Genomic DNA, 17,446 nt, shown 5'->3' with positions numbered 1-17,446 from the left:
CCTCTCAGGGAGCAGAGTGCTGCCAGAAACACCAAGAATTTAGAAGCACCAAGTATCTATAAATGCTAAGCAGAATCATAGAGCTGTCCTATACAAAGCTGGCAAAGGAAGACTTCTGCTGTCCAAAAGTGCAAAAGGTTCTTAGGGTGGTGAGTCCAATTTTCCCCATCAGATCTGACCTTGCAGCCCTGGAAGACAACAACAACTTCATGGCTTATGCTTAGCTTTTTAGTATAAGCTTAAAATAGGATCACTGTACCTTACAATGAAAAGGTGAAGTAGTGTGCTGGTCTAGTTTTGCCTTTGATCTGAGTGAGTAGATTTTGTTGTTATATCTTTGTGAGCTAACACTCATGACTGGTTATCAAAACCAAACATAAAAGCTAATCAAGTAGCTTTTTAATCCTGTGTGGATACTCTAATTTAGATCGAAGTGTGTTTAAATGAGTTTCAAATTAAACCACTTATGAACTAAACTGCAGTTATTTTTAATTTTAAATAATTCAACAGTCAATTACTGCTTTCTAAAATAAGTTAGATTAATAAATCTTACTGTTCACTCTGAAAATAATCATCATTTCTCAGAATGTGTCAGACCAACTAGGCAATGTATGATTACTAGCTAAAGAAAGATGACCTAAAGTAAATCCTCAAAGTTTTCACACCTTGATGCATTTTATGTAACAACAGAATAAGAAATGTCCTCAGGCACCTGACTCTAAAGAAAATGGATTGCTCCATAATGAAGCAAAAGTGTGCCAGGAAAGGTGACCATGCATCATTGCTCATGTTTCTCACACCAAAATATAGCACAAGTAGAAGGAGAGAGTGAAGGCAAAGTGCAGCTTTAGTTGGTCTCTTCTGGTGGCCAAGGCTTCTACCAGTTGTAGCTGCTGTTCTCTCCCAAGGGAAGGACTGCAAAGGTGTTTTTCTTGCTTAAGAAATTGAATTTATTGATGGATATTGATTGTAGAAGAACACTGCCATGTTAATTTATGACACTCTTTTCACACAAGTTTAAAAACACTGTATTGAGTCAGTAATCTTTCTATTGCTCCAGGTTTAACTCCACTGAGGGAAACAAAGGATGAAACTGAACTAATTCTCTAGAAGCCAGACTGATAGAGAGCAAAAGCTCATCATGAAAAAAAAAAAAAATTAATAGAAGTTCATTATAGAATTCATATGCTCTAGATTTAATATTTTCCCCAGCAGATCACAGAATCTTCGACTATTTCTTTACTTTTGTACTTTTTGTGTGTGTGCGTGTATAGACTATAGATTAATTGCCTACAGGCCACCAGAAGTATTCTCAATTCATGAAAAACTGGATCACACTTCCATCAGATTACTGAGTTGTTTTACAAGCTCTCATTAGCTGAGAAGGTGGAGACTGTAACTCAGAGCTAGTGTCACTGTCACAGTCTGGTTGGCAGAGGGTTGGCAGATGGTCTCTTTGAGCTCATGATAGCTTTCTTTGGTAACCAAACAGAATACCTGTATAGTGTGTGCAGCGCTTAGTAGCTTGGGGCAAAACAAACAAACAAACAAACAACAAAACCCCTCAAAAATGCACCAAAATATGGGCATGTATATTTCTGATGATAGGATTTTTCTTTCTAAGTGTTCACCTCAGACATTTCATTCTTCCCTTTCTAGGTTAAAAAATGAAAATACATCTGGGATAATGTTAGAAATATTGTTGTATATATGAAACTAGGAATAAAATATATGTCCTTCACTTGTCAAAACTGTGATCTTGCCAGGTTCCATTCCCAATATGTTTTTTTGCACTCCAGTGAATTTTAGTAAAATATATTCAACTTTTTTTGTTAGAGTTAACCATAACAAAAGGCAAGATTATTGAAACACAGTCAATCTTTTACTTACAAAAAAACCCCAAACAAAACAAAACATCTAGCATCAAAATTTTAGCTATATATACAGATGTCTAAACATTCTACTTACTTGAAATAGAGATCTTTGCCTTCATCTTACCTTGGCTACAGCTGTGATGTCATTAAAATGTGTTTTTAGTTCTTCCTGAGCTGCTTCTCCAAAAGTATCATCTTCTGTTTTTTCATACAGTTCCATGGCCTTTTCAGTGAGTTGCTGTAAATCACTGGAGTGATCCTCTATCTCAGAAACAACAGCCTGGAAGTGGTCCAGCTGAGCAAACTTCTCCTTCAGACCAACCTGTGGTTCTAAAGGCTGTTCCACTTTGTGATCCAGTTTGTCTAACCACTGCTCCAACTGGTTTTTCCTTTCCAGATATTCATTCCACTGGCTAATGACAGACTCTAGGCAGCTTATGTTAAAAGAAACATATACATTACAGATAAGAACTTCTGAAAAGTCTGGGGGGAAAAAAGTGTGCTTATACCTTAATTGCTGTACTGCCTACAGTCATGTATAATATGTTCAGACTATTTTTTCCTGCATCTTACTTTAGTTTTCTATGTCAATTTATATCCAAGCTATTTTAGAATTTCTGTGTTCTTTGGGCTGCTGCCTATAACCTGATACAGCTGCTTCCCTATTACAGATTTCATGAGCAATCTATCTCAGACTATTGAAAAGCTCATTTCAGTGTCTCTTCAGTGAAGTAAAATACAGAGCATTACTGGAGTTCTTTATGATCAGAGTAATCAAAAGTACAGCAGCATACGAAATTACTAACAATTAAGAGACATCCTGACAAGTTTTGGAAGGAAAGTCAGTTACATATAGTACACTTACAATTTATAATAAATATTATCTTCTGTTTTATATTATTCCTTCTAGGAGATTGCTCTGGGATTTGTGTTGAGGGATGTAATGCTCATTCCAGTGGACTTTATGATAGATATGAGTGTGGTAAGGATTTAATTAAAAAAATAAAGGTCTAGCTTAATCTAAGTAATATCTTATGACAAAAATTGGGTGAGCTTAGAGTGAAATCTTAAAGGGAACCTATTACAATTTTCTACATATAATTATATTATAATTTTGCAATAAGAAGGAAAGTAGCACCACTTTCAATTGAAAAACTCCAATTTTCTTGTATCATGTTAGCCATCGCTGGCAGCTGATTTTTAGGTCCCAGATACCCTACCAATCAGATTACCTATAGTACAAATCTATGACCTTTCTGATGCAGATCTATGAGTTAACTGATGCAGGGAAAGCTTTGTTTTCATTAGAAAACTAAGGATTTAGGATCACATAGAAGTTCATTTCTATCTGGTAATGGAACAGAGAGTGCTTGTAAAACCTACAGATGAAAGCAACCAGGGAGAGGCAGCAGTTATTTGGATGCCAAGATTTAAATGTCAGATATTCTTAAAAGAAATTGTAAGCAGATGGACTTTGATGATGAAAACAATGCTTTACATAGAAAGGAGAAATCAGATATACAAAGAAAAATTGGGCATAACTGCCTATGCTTAGTACTGTGGAAAAGGGTTCAGAGGTAGTAGAGTATACACACAACCTAACAAATTCAACAATATGATACTGTTGGAAAGAAAGGAAAATCTCATTCTGGACTGGAATAAATAAATGGACTCCTACATAAGGTACCGATCTGTAAGCAAAGTTGGCAGGGTCCGACCTGTGTTTTCCAGGGATTTTTACCTCTGCCAGTTCACTGAAGTGCTGATGATGTCATTCCATGCATCCTTCAGTGTCTGAAGCTCGGTTTGTATCATCTTTTGTCCTTCCTCATTGCTGCTTCTAAGTGCTTGCTCTCCTTTGCCAATGGCCATATTCAGCTTAACTTCACCATCACCTTTGAGTAAGAGGATTTCCTGTAAGGCAAAAGAAGTCAAAATATCAAATGCAAACTGCTAAGTGGTAAAAGTTGTTATTCTTCCAACAGTGGACACCACCTTCTCTGAGCTTATTTATCCTTGACAGCCATGCTCATTATGAATTCCTAGGCACCTTTTCCTCTAAATCCCTGTCCTTTCCAATGTATGTCCAAGTGAACCAGCAGTTCTTCCCACAGCCATACAGGTACTTAACTGCATTGGTGATCCTAAAATACTGCTCACATTGCAATAGATAATGAATAGGGCATGCACTGCACAGAAAGACAGCACCACATAGCTAGAAGAAAGCCCATGGTGGGATCCCCTACACTGATGAACTTCCTAATAGATGTTTGCCCAACCTGTTCCTGTCACCTCTTGTGACAGATATGTCACAGCCTCTCTGTGTCAATTATTCCAAGGCTTCCTCTTCATTAGAAAGCTTTTTTTGGACCTGAATACTCATATTCATCATTCATTATTCCTTATTACATGTAATACCTGGCATCTGTCTCCATTAATCTGCTTCCTGATTTTCATACTGCACTTCCCAATTTGTCAAGATCACCTTAAATTTTAATCCTTTCCTTCATAACCATAGAAAGAATGAAATACATTCCTTGTCCACTGATGTCCATGCCCAATGTTAATGTTGATGCCTCATCTCTAGCTGTATCCTTCTTTACCTGAATTTGTGTCAGTCGTCTCTCTAGTGTGGCTTTGCTACCAAGAGTGCTCTCTGATGATGCCAGTTTATCTTGAACCTCTTTCACCCAAGACCACATACTCTGCAATGCTTCCTCCAAAGTGAGATGCTCTTGGAGTGCAAGTTGGCATGTTCGCAGCTTCTCCTTGACTGTTTTGACCATGTTTTGATAGTTGGTGAAGTGTTGAGAAGCCAGGCGTACTTCCTTCCCTGCACCATGGCCTTCTTCATTTAAAGTTTGTGCCATTTCAGACAGCTTATCAAAAGATTCCCTGAAAGAAAATGTTGAGACTGAAAATTAGTTTTTGTAAGCATATGATATTGTTATAACAACTATCAGAAGTTTTGGTTCTGACATAGATGCCAGAAAAATTAGGAGACTGAAAGGGAAGCAGTGTGTACTGATTAATATACTTACTTGTGTACAATGCCATTGTGTTGCACATTTAAATTAACAGTTAACTTAATTTTCTTTTTGGCTGCCACACTTTCCAGTTCTATATGAACTGCTACTTTTTTTTGGTGCCTGCCAAAGCTTCTGAGAACCTCATAGTCTTTGCCAGGTATGAAGGTATGATGGAAAGGTTAGACCATTTGTCCTGAATTAGACAATGACTCTGGGATTCAAGACAAGGATCAGTAACAGGGATGAAAACTCTGTGTTTATAGCCTCAGTTAATCTCAGTCTACTGGATGACCCTTCCTGATACCCTTGGATTACAGGGAATTTACATCAGATCAAAATGTCATGCATTAATCTGAAGGGGATAGGTAGTGACTGTGTATTTCCTTTTAGCATGCTCTGAGGCTTGAACTGACTACTATTTCTGTTCTATCTTCACCAACCTAATAATAATAAAAAACAAATAAAAACCACACTGTGTACTAAAAAAGGCAATTCATCATCTATTGGATGAGTCTGACTTGTAGAACAATTTTGCAGCTAATGCAGATGTTACTTGAGCTCTTTTATAAAGTCAGCCATATGGGAAAGGGGATTCTGCAACCTGGTGGGATCTGAGTGTTGCAGGACAGAAAGAAAAAAAATTGTAAAATTTATATAATGGCATGTGTCATTTTCACTACTGCTTTTAGAAACAATATTTTAAAGACTTGTACAAGCAATATTCTAAAATATTTTTTAAAATGATATTTTTAGTTTCCATTTACTAATGAAGTAAGATAAGCTTTTCTTAATGAGAAGTATATCAACATCAAATTTTGGAGCTGGCTTTAAATGCCAGTTTCCTTAAAACTGGAAGTATCTGGATTCAGCCTCATTTCACAGAGTATGTTGCAACACTTTCCTTGATCTTTCACAAACATGCTTTAATCCAACAGTGCAGTTTCATTGTTGCTTTAGCAAAGGAAAGATTGAGAGTACTTTAGAGTACTTTAGGAAATGTATTTCATACTACCTTGAATTCAGTAACTCTTCCAAGAACTTTTCCGCTTTCTGCACCTCTTTTTTCTTCTCAGGAATAAGCTGTTTGCTCTCTCCTAGTGCTTCTGTGCTTATTCTTTCTTCCATGTCACGTATCCACAGGCCAAGTTTCTTGTGCTGATCTTCAAAGCTACAGAAAAGATAAATACTCACTTAAAAATACTTCTCAGGTGGAGTAAAGTTAGTAAGAAGTTAACTCAGTTCTTTCAATATCCACAAGAGCAGGGAAATAAAGCTACGTATCCATTTCATGCTTTAAGAGTATTACACAAACATAATTCCACAGTGACTACTAATCTAAAAATATTCGGCAACTCTCTAAAAACGTTCAGCAAAATCACAGCAGAAAAGAAGCCTCAAAAATTTAAAGTGGCAGTGCATTTATTCAATAACAGCAGACCAAAAGAAATTTTTTTTCCAAATCCTTGTAAGGACTTAGTCTAAGATTAAACTCCAGGTACAAATGATCTTTTGGTCACTACTGACAGTAACAATACCTGAAATGTTGTGCTTTCAATTTCTTCAACATAATGTGACTGGAATCTCAAGGAGTCAGAACTCAGCACAACAGGTTCTAGCCCTAAGTTTGAAAACTTTTTCCATACCCAAAGACTTACTATCTCATCCTGCTGTTTTATCCACCACTGCTACACTAACTTTGCTTTCAGTTATCAACAGTCTTGAATACAATTATTCATGAAAATATTTAAACTCCCCAAAATTCCATCTCCAAGTAATAATCTAAGTGTTTCCTTATTAACTTGTTAGGAAATATGTCTACCTGGAATGGGACAAGACATACACATACTGTGTAAAAAGCATATTATCTTCAAACTCTAGGGCAGAGCTTGAAAATTCATTACACCTTTTACTTCCAGGAAATTGCATTTAAATTACTGAGATTCCCAACTGTTGATTTGGGATTGCATGACCTACACAGATCTTCCACATGTATGATCTTGACATTGTATGCTACCATACGGGTACAAACTACAACACAGGAGGTTTCATCTGAACATCAGGGAAAACTTGACTTTGAGGGTCATGGAGCACTGGAACAGGCTACCCAGGGAAGTTGTGGTCTCCTTCTCTGGAAACTTTCAAAACCTGCCTGTAGGTGTTCCTGTACAACCTGATCTAGGCATATCTGCATTAGCAGAGGGGGTTCTAGATGATCTCTGGAGGTTGCTGCCAACCCCTACCATTCTGTGATTCTCATTAGCAGAGAACTGCATTTTCCCTTAAATATTTCCAAGAGAAAAAGGCAAGCCCTACGAGGAAAGGCTGAGGGAGCTGGGGTTGCTTAGCCTGGAGAAGAGGAGACTCAGGGGTGACCTTATTACTCTCTACAACTACCTGAAGGGAGGTTATAGACAGACGGATGTTGGTCTCTTCTCCCAGGCGGCCAGTACCAGAACAAGAGGACACAGTCTCAGGCTGCGCCAGGGGAGGTTTAGGTTGCATGTTAGGAAAAAGTTCTATACAGAGAGTGATTGCCCATTGGAATGGGCTGCCCGGGGAGGTGGTGGAGTCGCCGTCATTGGAGGTTTTCAGGAGGAGACTTGATGGGGTGCTTGGTGCCATGGGTTAGTTGTTTAGGTAGTGTTGGATTGGTTGATGGGTTGGACGCGATGATCTTGAAGGTCTCTTCCAACCTGGTTTATTCTATGTATTCTAATGTCAAATTGTGCCCTGTATGTCAGCAGCTGGACAATTTCATGTAGTCCTTTGGTTGTTCACTCACCTTCCCAGGTGTGAGGCACAAGCTTCCAGGGCCTTCTTTTCATTCAGACACCAGTTGAGGAATTCCTGGTAGTTCTGGTTAGATTTTGCTATTTGCTCCTGAATACGGCTCACAATTGGTTTTGGTAAGTAAGCATACAAACTTTCTCCTTCCTTGCAGGCAGCATCTAACTTGTTCTGTCCCTCACTAACAGAATCCAGCACGTTCTGTGTAATGAAAGAATACAGTTTAAACATGCAAGGTTTAACAACTAATGATAAGTAATATAGGTAATCAGATGTGGTCAGATTTCCCCAACAAAATGAATGCCATGTCTATCTATGGGGAAAAGTTCTAAGCAGCAAGTTCAGTTTTCCTAGTTGGTCCCAGGGTAGTCCTGTCTTTCTCTGGACAGTTTACATGTCCTGAAGATGTTACATATTTCAGGAATTAGGACTATTTGCAGTAAGTGTTTGCCGTTTGTGTTGTGTCACATCAAAAATCTACATAGAAAAGCTTTGAAACATCTGTTAATCTGAAAGACTGAATAAGCAAAAATACAAAAAGAAGAGAAACAAGGCAAGAAAAAGGAGAAAATATTTTTAAAATTAAACAAGAAAAGTTTAGTTACACATAAACCAGAATTAAATTCTAATCTCTCAGAACAGAGAACATAGGTCACTGGATTCCCACTACAGTACATATTGCTCTCGAGCCATCTTTACATTGCCTTTTTAAAAACAAAACCAATAAAAATGATAGCACCTACAAATAATTTTAGATAATATAACTGGATACATAGAGTTAAATTGCCAATTTTTTTTTCTTAATTGTTCACTATACCTGCAAGTCATGTAGCTTTGCCTCTATGGCTTTGCTGTCTCCAGATCTGTCAGACGATTCTTTTACTGTTGCCTTTACTCCAGAAAACCATTCCTGGAATTCTTGCATAGAATCTTATTTAATAAAAAAGTACAGAGAAGAGAATATTTTTTAAGAAGCAACATAGTCCACAATGCTATACAGCTGTCTCCCACAATGCTTTCATCCTTCAAGAGCAGTGTAAAAGCTAACAGGATAAGTCTCATTGCTTTCAGTGACCTTGGGAAGTGGGATTCATTTCACAAAAAGTTAGATGCTTCCACTGTAAACATCCAAATTTGAAGTCACACTAGGCTTGTCATTATAGTCAATGGGAAAAGACAGACATTTTCAGAATATGCTATGTCCCAATGTTAGATAATGTCTAGATTAATATCTTAATATGTGACATTAAAATTTGCACAGAAAAATACTTCAGATGGGAATTTTTACATCATAAACATCTCCGTTTGGTTACATACATCTAATTATGGTGTTACACAAAGTGTTTGTATGCAGAAGAGATGCATGCTAAGAGTGAAGGGAGGTAGATCTGAGCTATCCATGCCTTTCATGAATAGTAAGTGTTTAAAGTTGATTTCTGGTTTTGTAAAATGCTTTGTTTCATAGCAGCTATCAAATATTTGGTAATGATACTTTTTGAAAGGCTCCATACAAAAACAAAGTTGTAATTGCAAGTGACATCACTGGAAACTGGCAAATTCCAGAATGATTCATAGCTGTGGCCTAATGGCCAACATTAACAAGCCTGAAGACTCACAGAGGAAATGTTTTTCCAAGGACTCTTGCATGCTGGCCTGTGTTCTGGAACAGAGCAGATTCACAGCTTCATACTTCTTTATTAATGAAGTGACAGTGCCACCAAGAGTTTCCAGCTCTACAGAATGGTATTTGCGACACAGGCTGTTGAGATTCTCACAGGTTGAGTCAATGCTGCTCTGCTGAAGCTGAAGATCTTTTTGTGTTTCCTGAAAATGAAGTTACAAGACAAAAATGACATCTGTAAAAGAATAAAAGAACACTCTTTTCCTCAAACATTCTTGCTCCTCCTATATGCTCTTTCCTTCTGTGGTTCCACTTCCAAGTCCTACACATGAAAGAAGTAGTACTGGATAATGTTTCCCAAATTTTCCAAGCGAGATGAATCCTTGAAAATAAAGAACCATCACAGAAATTTGAAAAATGCTTTTCACTACTCTTTTGTATAAAGTTAGTAAACCAGAACTTTTGCTCATTGGTGAAGCTTCTCAAAGAGTATCACTGCATTATTTGCTAGTACTCCAGTAGCTTTCTGGGATAAAAATTAGGTGTAACACTTAACAAAAACTCTGGTAAAAAAGCTAAAGATCACTACATAAGAAAAAGCATATTAATTTTCTCCATCACTGACCTTCACTTTATTTAGAGCTTCAGGATCCAGGTTACGTGAACAGGTCAAGAGCACCTCTTCCACTTTTGTTAACCAGTCTGTCATCTGGTCAATAAATTTCTGTAACTGCATCTTCTGAGTAGTGAAATCTTTCAGTGTCTCCTGTGCTGTCTCTGACATTTCTTTGGCATGTTCCAACTTCTGTCTCAAATCTGATTCTATAAACTAAAATGTTATGTATTAAAGCATTTTCATAAAACACTCCAGTGAATACTTATTGAAAAACTGGAAGGTATAAAAGTGACACACAATGATCATTTTGCTCTCTTTACACTCATAACTAAAGGTATTTGCATAAATAAAAAGTCAGCTAATCAGGATTAAGTCTCAGGTATAGAGTAATGAAGAGAAGGGATACTAACATAAAAAGCCAGGCTGCAAACTGTTGAAGTTACTATCCACTTCTGAAAAATTAAACACTTGGTCTTTTTCCTTTACAAATTTGCCATATATGTAGAGAACATGAACCAAACACAGCTTCATAAAAAGAAATATCAATTGGTGAGCTTTAAGAGTACTGAGGCTTCAAGTATCTCAGTGTAAGGCAGATTAAAACTGAAGAAGATACAAAAGTAAGCTAGAATATTGCCCATTAATCTGTTCAATTTGAATTGTAGTAGATATTAGATGTGCACTGTGACCTCAACCCACTACATGCATATATTACTAATAAATCAGTCATAACAGGGTAATATTTATAAAAGAGCATAACTGAAATTTTTATTACAAAATTGTTCACGTTCTTAGCATATGAAATGATCATACTTATTTAGCATTTGAATGCTGGCAAAGAATTGGGGGATTTATGCTTAGTTTCCATGTCTTTATTTGCAATTTTGCATTTATATATCATCAATGATTATTTTATTGCAGACATGATTTAAAATTTTATTGTGTTTATCACATTTAGTAGTTGGAAATGATGGTGTATTGGTGTATTCTGCAAAATAATTTGCTTTAAGTTTCATTCTATAAGTGGACAGATATTTATTATGAAACATGATTAACCTTGATTTTTTCTGGACCTCTTATGTAAAGGAAATGTGCACATCACAGTATCACAGTATCACCAAGGTTGGAAGAGACCTGAAAGATCATCAAGTCCAACCTGCCACCACAGACCTCATGACTAGACCATGGCACTAAGTGCCACATCCAATCCCCTCTTGAACACCTCCAGGGACGGTAACTTCACCACTTCCCTGGGCAGCCCATTCCAATGGCGAACGACTCTCTCAGTGAAGAACTTTCTCCTCACCTCGAGCCTAAACTTCCCCTGGCACAGCTTGAGACTGTGTCCTCTCGTTCTGGTGCTGGTTGCCTGAGAGAAGAGGTCAACTCCCTCCTAGCTACAACCCCCCTTCAGGTAGTTGTAGACAGCAATGAGGTCTCCCCTGAACCTCCTCTTCTCCAGGCTAAACAATCCCAGCATCCTTATACTACAGGCTTCTTGACCCATATCTGATTGGTAATTTAGGCATCTGTGTATGGTTACAGCAAAATGTGGAGAAGGATTGAGTGTTATATTATGTTAAAAAGGAGAAATTGTTTTTAAATAAATATCTATAGAAACATTTCCATGCCTCTGGAAATTGTGGAAATGTATTTTAAAAAATTATTCTGGCACTGGAAGTGAGTAATCTCACATACCAATTTCTGTTTGAAATCAAATATCACAACAAGTCATACTTTGTTTTTGCATCTGCCATAGAACATTAAAAACAAGGACCTAGTCAATAATAAAAGTTCAAAAGCTCATCTTTGTATTTTTCCTCTCTCTTGTAATGAATAGTTCAGGGCACTAATTCCAGTCCACTAAAGAATACTTTTGGTTTGATAAGGCAAAAGACCATATTTAACTGCATTATAATTATTTTAAAAAGACAAACTTTGTATGCACTCACATGTAATGCAGCTTACTGTTCTACAGTGTAAAGAAATGTGGTGACAGGGTGGACTCGATGATCCTTGAGGTCTCTTCCAACCTTGGTGATACTGTGAATATCATCTAGCTCATATGTGATCAGCTACCTCATAGACTATTTATTTTGACTTAGTAAAGATATAAACTCTAATACTAAATTATTTCATGGCATTATTTTTTTCAAAATAAAACTAAATTAAGTTTTAAAAAATGAATAAAGAATATTTATGATAAGTTATGTTGTATCTGTCACCTTGAATAAATTTCTTCTTGAAGTACAGTCTGTGATTACCAATATCTTTATTTTACCTGAAGATCTGCAGGAGGCTCTTGACTATGGGTCAGCTCTTTGAGATCTGAAATTTTGGAACTAAGCTGCTCCAACTTCAGTTCTTTATCCTTGACTTGAGACTGTAAAAGAGATGTGGTCAAAGATTCTTACCAAACTCTAAGAAGGTTTTACACCTTTGGAAGGAAGCTTCATCAATTGCAAAAAAATGAAAGAAAATGTAAACAAAGTGTAGCCATTGGAGGGAAAACACAGTTGTTCCATGAGTTTTCTTCTCCAAAAATCTTCCATCTCTTTTTAGGCTTGTGTTAGAGATTTCTTTTTCTTCCATTAAAATAACCATGCATGTTTTTAGCATTTAAGATGCACTAACAGCTTTAGTTTCTTAAAACTGGCTGAATAAAAGAGGAAATGTTATTGTTTGTTCCACTGGAAAAAAATCTACTGCAGCTGTTAGGTTCCACTTAATGGCATGCAGAGTATATTACATGTACTCTCTGTTTTTTATTACAAGGAAGCGAGTGACTGGAAAAAAATTAGACACAAAAATAAATGTTAACCTCAAAAGGGAATTCTAAAATACAGACTGACATACTTGGACCTTGCATTTATTGCGGCCACACAGATCTGAGTTATAAAGACATATTCTACTTATTAAAAATGTAACAGTGAAGTGAAAGAGAAAATTATAACTTGTAGAATTGTAGTTCTTAAGTATTAGGTAAGTAATTGGTGTGTGTATCCAATTACCTAAACTTTCTTTCTAAAAAATTCAAACAGATCGCTTTAAAGACTGGACAGTGCATCGCAGAATTAAATTGCTGCACTTAACATCTGCCCTGAAGGTTTGAAGCTCAAGTGGCCCCAAGACAATCCTCTGTGGGTATTTTGTGCTAGGAAGGACATAATACAAGACTGATCAAGAAAGGGACCATGTAAAAGATACACTGATTATGTCTGTCCATGCTCATGTATTTCTGATTGCTGAAAGGGCAAGCCCCCTTCCGTCAGTGAACTAACTTTCCTCTTTCCTTTGCGAAAAAACAGAAAGTGCAAAAAAGTATTATGGACTATGTGTTCTGTACCTGCAAATGTACACACAGTGTTCATGACTTCTGCTGTTCTGTCCCTCTTGTGAATCAAGTACACCTACGGTTTGGCTGCTGGCTGATCTTACTCTAAATCACTATAAATAGCAATGAAATTAGATGGTCTGATTGCTATACTAATCAGAAAGACATCAGACAAAGCCTGTCCTGAGGCAAAATACTGATTTAGCGCTATTTTATATTATATCCCACTGCTTGTATGGGTTCATAGAGCATCTTCTTAAGGACATCATTTATATCAAATAAAGCAGAACATGACTCTCAGAACAATATTAAAATATACAGATCTGTTGCATATTTTAAGCTAATAGAGGCAGAATGCATCCCGAACACTGGCTAGATTTCTAGAATGGGTTTAACACTATCCAAAAAAAGAAAGATCATCTTACTGAAAGTGATAGAACCTGAAATTAAGATTTGCCCTCCAGTCCATCACATTTTTTTTAATGTCTGGAGAATCTACCTTTTTAGATGAAATTTTAGAAACTACTAATTTTTTTTTGCTTAATTTCAGATGAAGTTGTCCAAGATTTCCATCAGTTTTTACTGGAAAAGTGTTCAGTACAATGCCATGCTTTTTGAAATTGTTGTGCCCATAAGAACACATTGTCATATACTGCTAGAGCCAAAATAACTACAGAACTTAGATTTAGTAACAGACATGTCGTTCTTGTTCCTGACAGAAACAAATAGCTTCACAAAAAAAGGACTGCAAAGTTGTCAGCTAGCCACTGGTACTACTACTTGAACAGGAGACAGTGGTCTGCAACATCACAGCCTTATCTATGTGCCTGATATCATCTGAGATTTTGGTCCAGAACATTTTTTTATCACTAATTTACGGGTAAGCACCTGGAAGTCTTTCAGGAGGGCCTCCATTCTCTGACTGTTATTCAGGTTGCTGACGCCTTCATTCAGCTGAGAAATGCACTTATTACACCATCCATCCATTTCATCTCCAGTTTTCAGGATGTCATCCCACAGAGACAGAGTTACACTCAGCCGGTCGATGTTGCCATCGATTCTTTCAGACACCTTTTAGGACAGTAGAACGTATCAACACCATTCACAAACTAATTTTAGATGTCTTTATTTTACAGCCAATTGTAGGACAAGCGCATCAGAAATACTTAATAAAGCATATTAAAGCCAACTTTCTTAGAGTTAGGTTTAACTTCTGTATTCTAACTTCAATTTAGATACCCAGAGCACAAAATGAACAAAATGAACATGACTTTTTATGTGGTGTTTCTAAAAATTTGCATAATTTTTACTGGGAAACAGTTTTATGTTCAGCTAAACTTTATCTTAAAAACAGCTACATTTATCCTTCCTGTGTTATGTAGGAATATGCTAATAAAGGAATATAAATATGAAAATGTAAAATTCTAGCTTATATATTATGTTTCACTGCTATAATTATGTCTTTAATATATTCACATCTTTCATGGAGTAGCTTAATACAGTTTACTACCTAATTTGTTTACTTCAATTAACTTTAATAAAGTAATACTGGCATATATGAGGTGAGAATCTAATCCAAATTTATACTCAGAAGTGCACACTGAAAGAATTTATAATAGTAGTATTCATACATTGTTATAAGACATTGTTTTAAATTCATCAAATGGATGTCACAACTTTGTGGGGACAATGGATGCCAAATCTCTATAATTGACTCTTTCAGATCTACCTAAAAGCAAACTTTACTAAACACTTGCACTCTAAAATACTAAGAAAATACTAATACTGTAAACTTACACCAACTTAAAAACTATATTTAGTGTATAAACACTAGACTCTTACATCTAGCCATTTGTCCACCATGCAGTCCATATCTGTTTTTACCACAGTAGAATCGCAGTTACGCACTCTTTTCAATTCTGCTAATAAATGTTTCCCCTTATTGGTGAAAGCATCCAGGTCTTTTTGTTTATCACTCAGATCATTCTTGGCAGCTTCATGCTGTGGACATAAATATTTACTTGTTTAATGAAGACTTGAAGAGAGAAAATAAAATCTAGCCTGGTAGGCACCCATTCTGTGGTATATATTAAGCATTCAGCATGCCTTGTAGTGTTTCAGTATGCTACAAAATACAGAGCAACTGACATGGTTTTCTCATGGGCATAATCAAATTGCATAACTGTTCCTATAACTAAAGCAGACAAGCAGGAATAATAAATTCTGAATTTTGACACTTGGTAATCAGATCTCTTTGGGACTTACAACAAATAGTTTTATTATTGATCATTGATTAACTGTTGTCTAAAATCAGTTTGGTAATCAGAGCAGGGTAAACAGAGGATGTTGTAAAAAATTGATTATTGTAAAACCCCTTACTACTAGAGAGCCTGGGAAACAGAAAGGAATTAGAAAAAATATTCAGGACTACTAAGTTTGCAATTTTATGCATAGGGAAGTCCTTAATATAGTCTCACTGAAGAGGTGACAGCATACTGAGAAAGGACCACAGTAAGCATCTTATACTTTTTTTCTGTAAGAAGTATTTCAGATCAGTATTAGAGGTGAGCTACTAATCTGGATGCAGTATGGCCATGCCTACTTTATTATGATAGGAGTTGTGCAAAACATTACGCTCCAACTCCTTCAGGACTAGATGTCTCCACTGTTGTAGCAGTGAATTCTCCAAGCCCAAGGCTCAGATTAAGGAGAGGAGTCACATGGAAATTAGATGCATTTATTGTTAGGCTGGTGAGCTCTGCTCTGGCTTTCAGTACTAGTTAAAGTGTATATTAAAAAGAGGCCATACACATGTACAGTTTAGAGTGATGTTTATATAGATTTGACTGAAGAATTTTTATTGAAGAACTCAGTAGGCTTCCAAATGAAACCACAATCCAAATGAACAGTAAGAATTTAACTCAGAAATGACAGACTGAGTGCATGGCAGAATTTACAAGTTTAGAAACATAATCCAGTGAAATGAGTGGAATGCAGAGATTCAAATTCCTTATCTCTGTATCAATATTGTAGTTAACCTTTGTTGACTTTTAGCTATTAAAAAATTACCCAATATGGAAAAGCATTGAAAGTATGTTGACTGGAAATAGCATCTCCTACTGTGATAAGAATATATTCTCAATTTTTTTTTATATATAAAGAGCAGATAACTTATGCTTTGCATATGCATTAACATTTTGCACTTCTAAGTGCTAAAATTGTAAGTAATAGCAATCAAATACACATTACTGGATCTCACAAAATGGTGAAAGGACTATATTCTTTACTTGTCAGGTTCTGCACAATTTAAACCCCAAGGTCAAAGGCACCTTTCAAAAGGAGAAATCCATCCAAATGAGTCACAGAATCACACAGAATCACTTAATCCCTCAAAAGAAAATATATGTAATTACCTTTGATAAAGTTCGCCTGACATCTTCATGATCCTTCCAAGTATATTTGATCACAGAAGCACTGTCAGCACTATCTATGACTTTCATTACAGTTGACTTCAATCTCTGATATTCTCTCATCAGATCGATAAGAATGCTAGACTGTTCCTTTCTGTAATGTGAAAAGGCTGTGTTAGCACCATTTGCTGTCATGTTTCTGAAGAAGGAAAATGTGACACAGTGATTCGCCATGGGAAAATCAAGATGCGGTGCTTTAATGTGGAGTATTTTGGCAGGTGAAAAAGAAGCAAAAGTAAAGACTACAATGCAAAGTAAGTCTGAATTTCCTGTCCTCCAATTGTCAGATGTATGCTTTGAGGTCTAAAACATTAAATTCAATTTACCTGTCTGTCATTCTACTGAGAACAGAATACCCTTCTGCTAAGAACAGACCTAATATGTTTTCTGCCCTCTCTCCAGAAAGGCCTATTTCTACTCAGGCAATGGAGACAAGAAAAACACCTATTCAGTCCATTCCTGTTCTTCATACAGAAGACAGACAAGGAAGTTTAGCACTGTGGATATGTTTAATTGCAGAAAAGTGTTTCTCAGTGAAAGGAAATTTAGAAATATGACACTGCCAAGAAAGAGAAAAAAACACTTTAGGAACTGGCTCTTCTCTGAATGCTCCAAAGAACTCTCCAAAGTAATCAGGTTCAGCAGAGTATAAAATTGTGTCTATGTAAGACAAAAAACAGTTAAAAAAAAATTAACATTAAATGAATAGTTTAAA

At 36.3% G+C, this 17,446-nt stretch overlaps 1 protein-coding gene across 1 annotated transcript in view; it reads right to left on the bottom strand.

The window, feature by feature from the left end:
• Window positions 1-17,446, bottom strand: part of SYNE1 (spectrin repeat containing nuclear envelope protein 1) — a 259,224-nt gene that overhangs the window by 165,543 nt on the left and 76,235 nt on the right. Inside the window, exons 42-53 of the mRNA XM_054162702.1 lie at window positions 16,675-16,825; window positions 15,104-15,262; window positions 14,150-14,332; window positions 12,209-12,310; window positions 9,937-10,140; window positions 9,307-9,514; window positions 8,508-8,620; window positions 7,686-7,891; window positions 5,916-6,071; window positions 4,478-4,769; window positions 3,616-3,788; window positions 1,999-2,308 (exon numbers count right to left, since the gene is read on the bottom strand). Coding sequence (XP_054018677.1) covers window positions 1,999-2,308; window positions 3,616-3,788; window positions 4,478-4,769; window positions 5,916-6,071; window positions 7,686-7,891; window positions 8,508-8,620; window positions 9,307-9,514; window positions 9,937-10,140; window positions 12,209-12,310; window positions 14,150-14,332; window positions 15,104-15,262; window positions 16,675-16,825 — 2,257 coding nt within the window. The remainder of the gene's footprint in view (window positions 1-1,998; window positions 2,309-3,615; window positions 3,789-4,477; window positions 4,770-5,915; window positions 6,072-7,685; window positions 7,892-8,507; window positions 8,621-9,306; window positions 9,515-9,936; window positions 10,141-12,208; window positions 12,311-14,149; window positions 14,333-15,103; window positions 15,263-16,674; window positions 16,826-17,446) is intronic.

This window comes from Dryobates pubescens, chromosome 6 (assembly GCF_014839835.1).
Source record: "Dryobates pubescens isolate bDryPub1 chromosome 6, bDryPub1.pri, whole genome shotgun sequence".
Taxonomy (NCBI): Eukaryota; Metazoa; Chordata; class Aves; order Piciformes; family Picidae; genus Dryobates; species Dryobates pubescens.
Note: the sequence above shows the minus strand (reverse complement) of the source record. Positions and strands in the feature narration are given on the sequence as shown.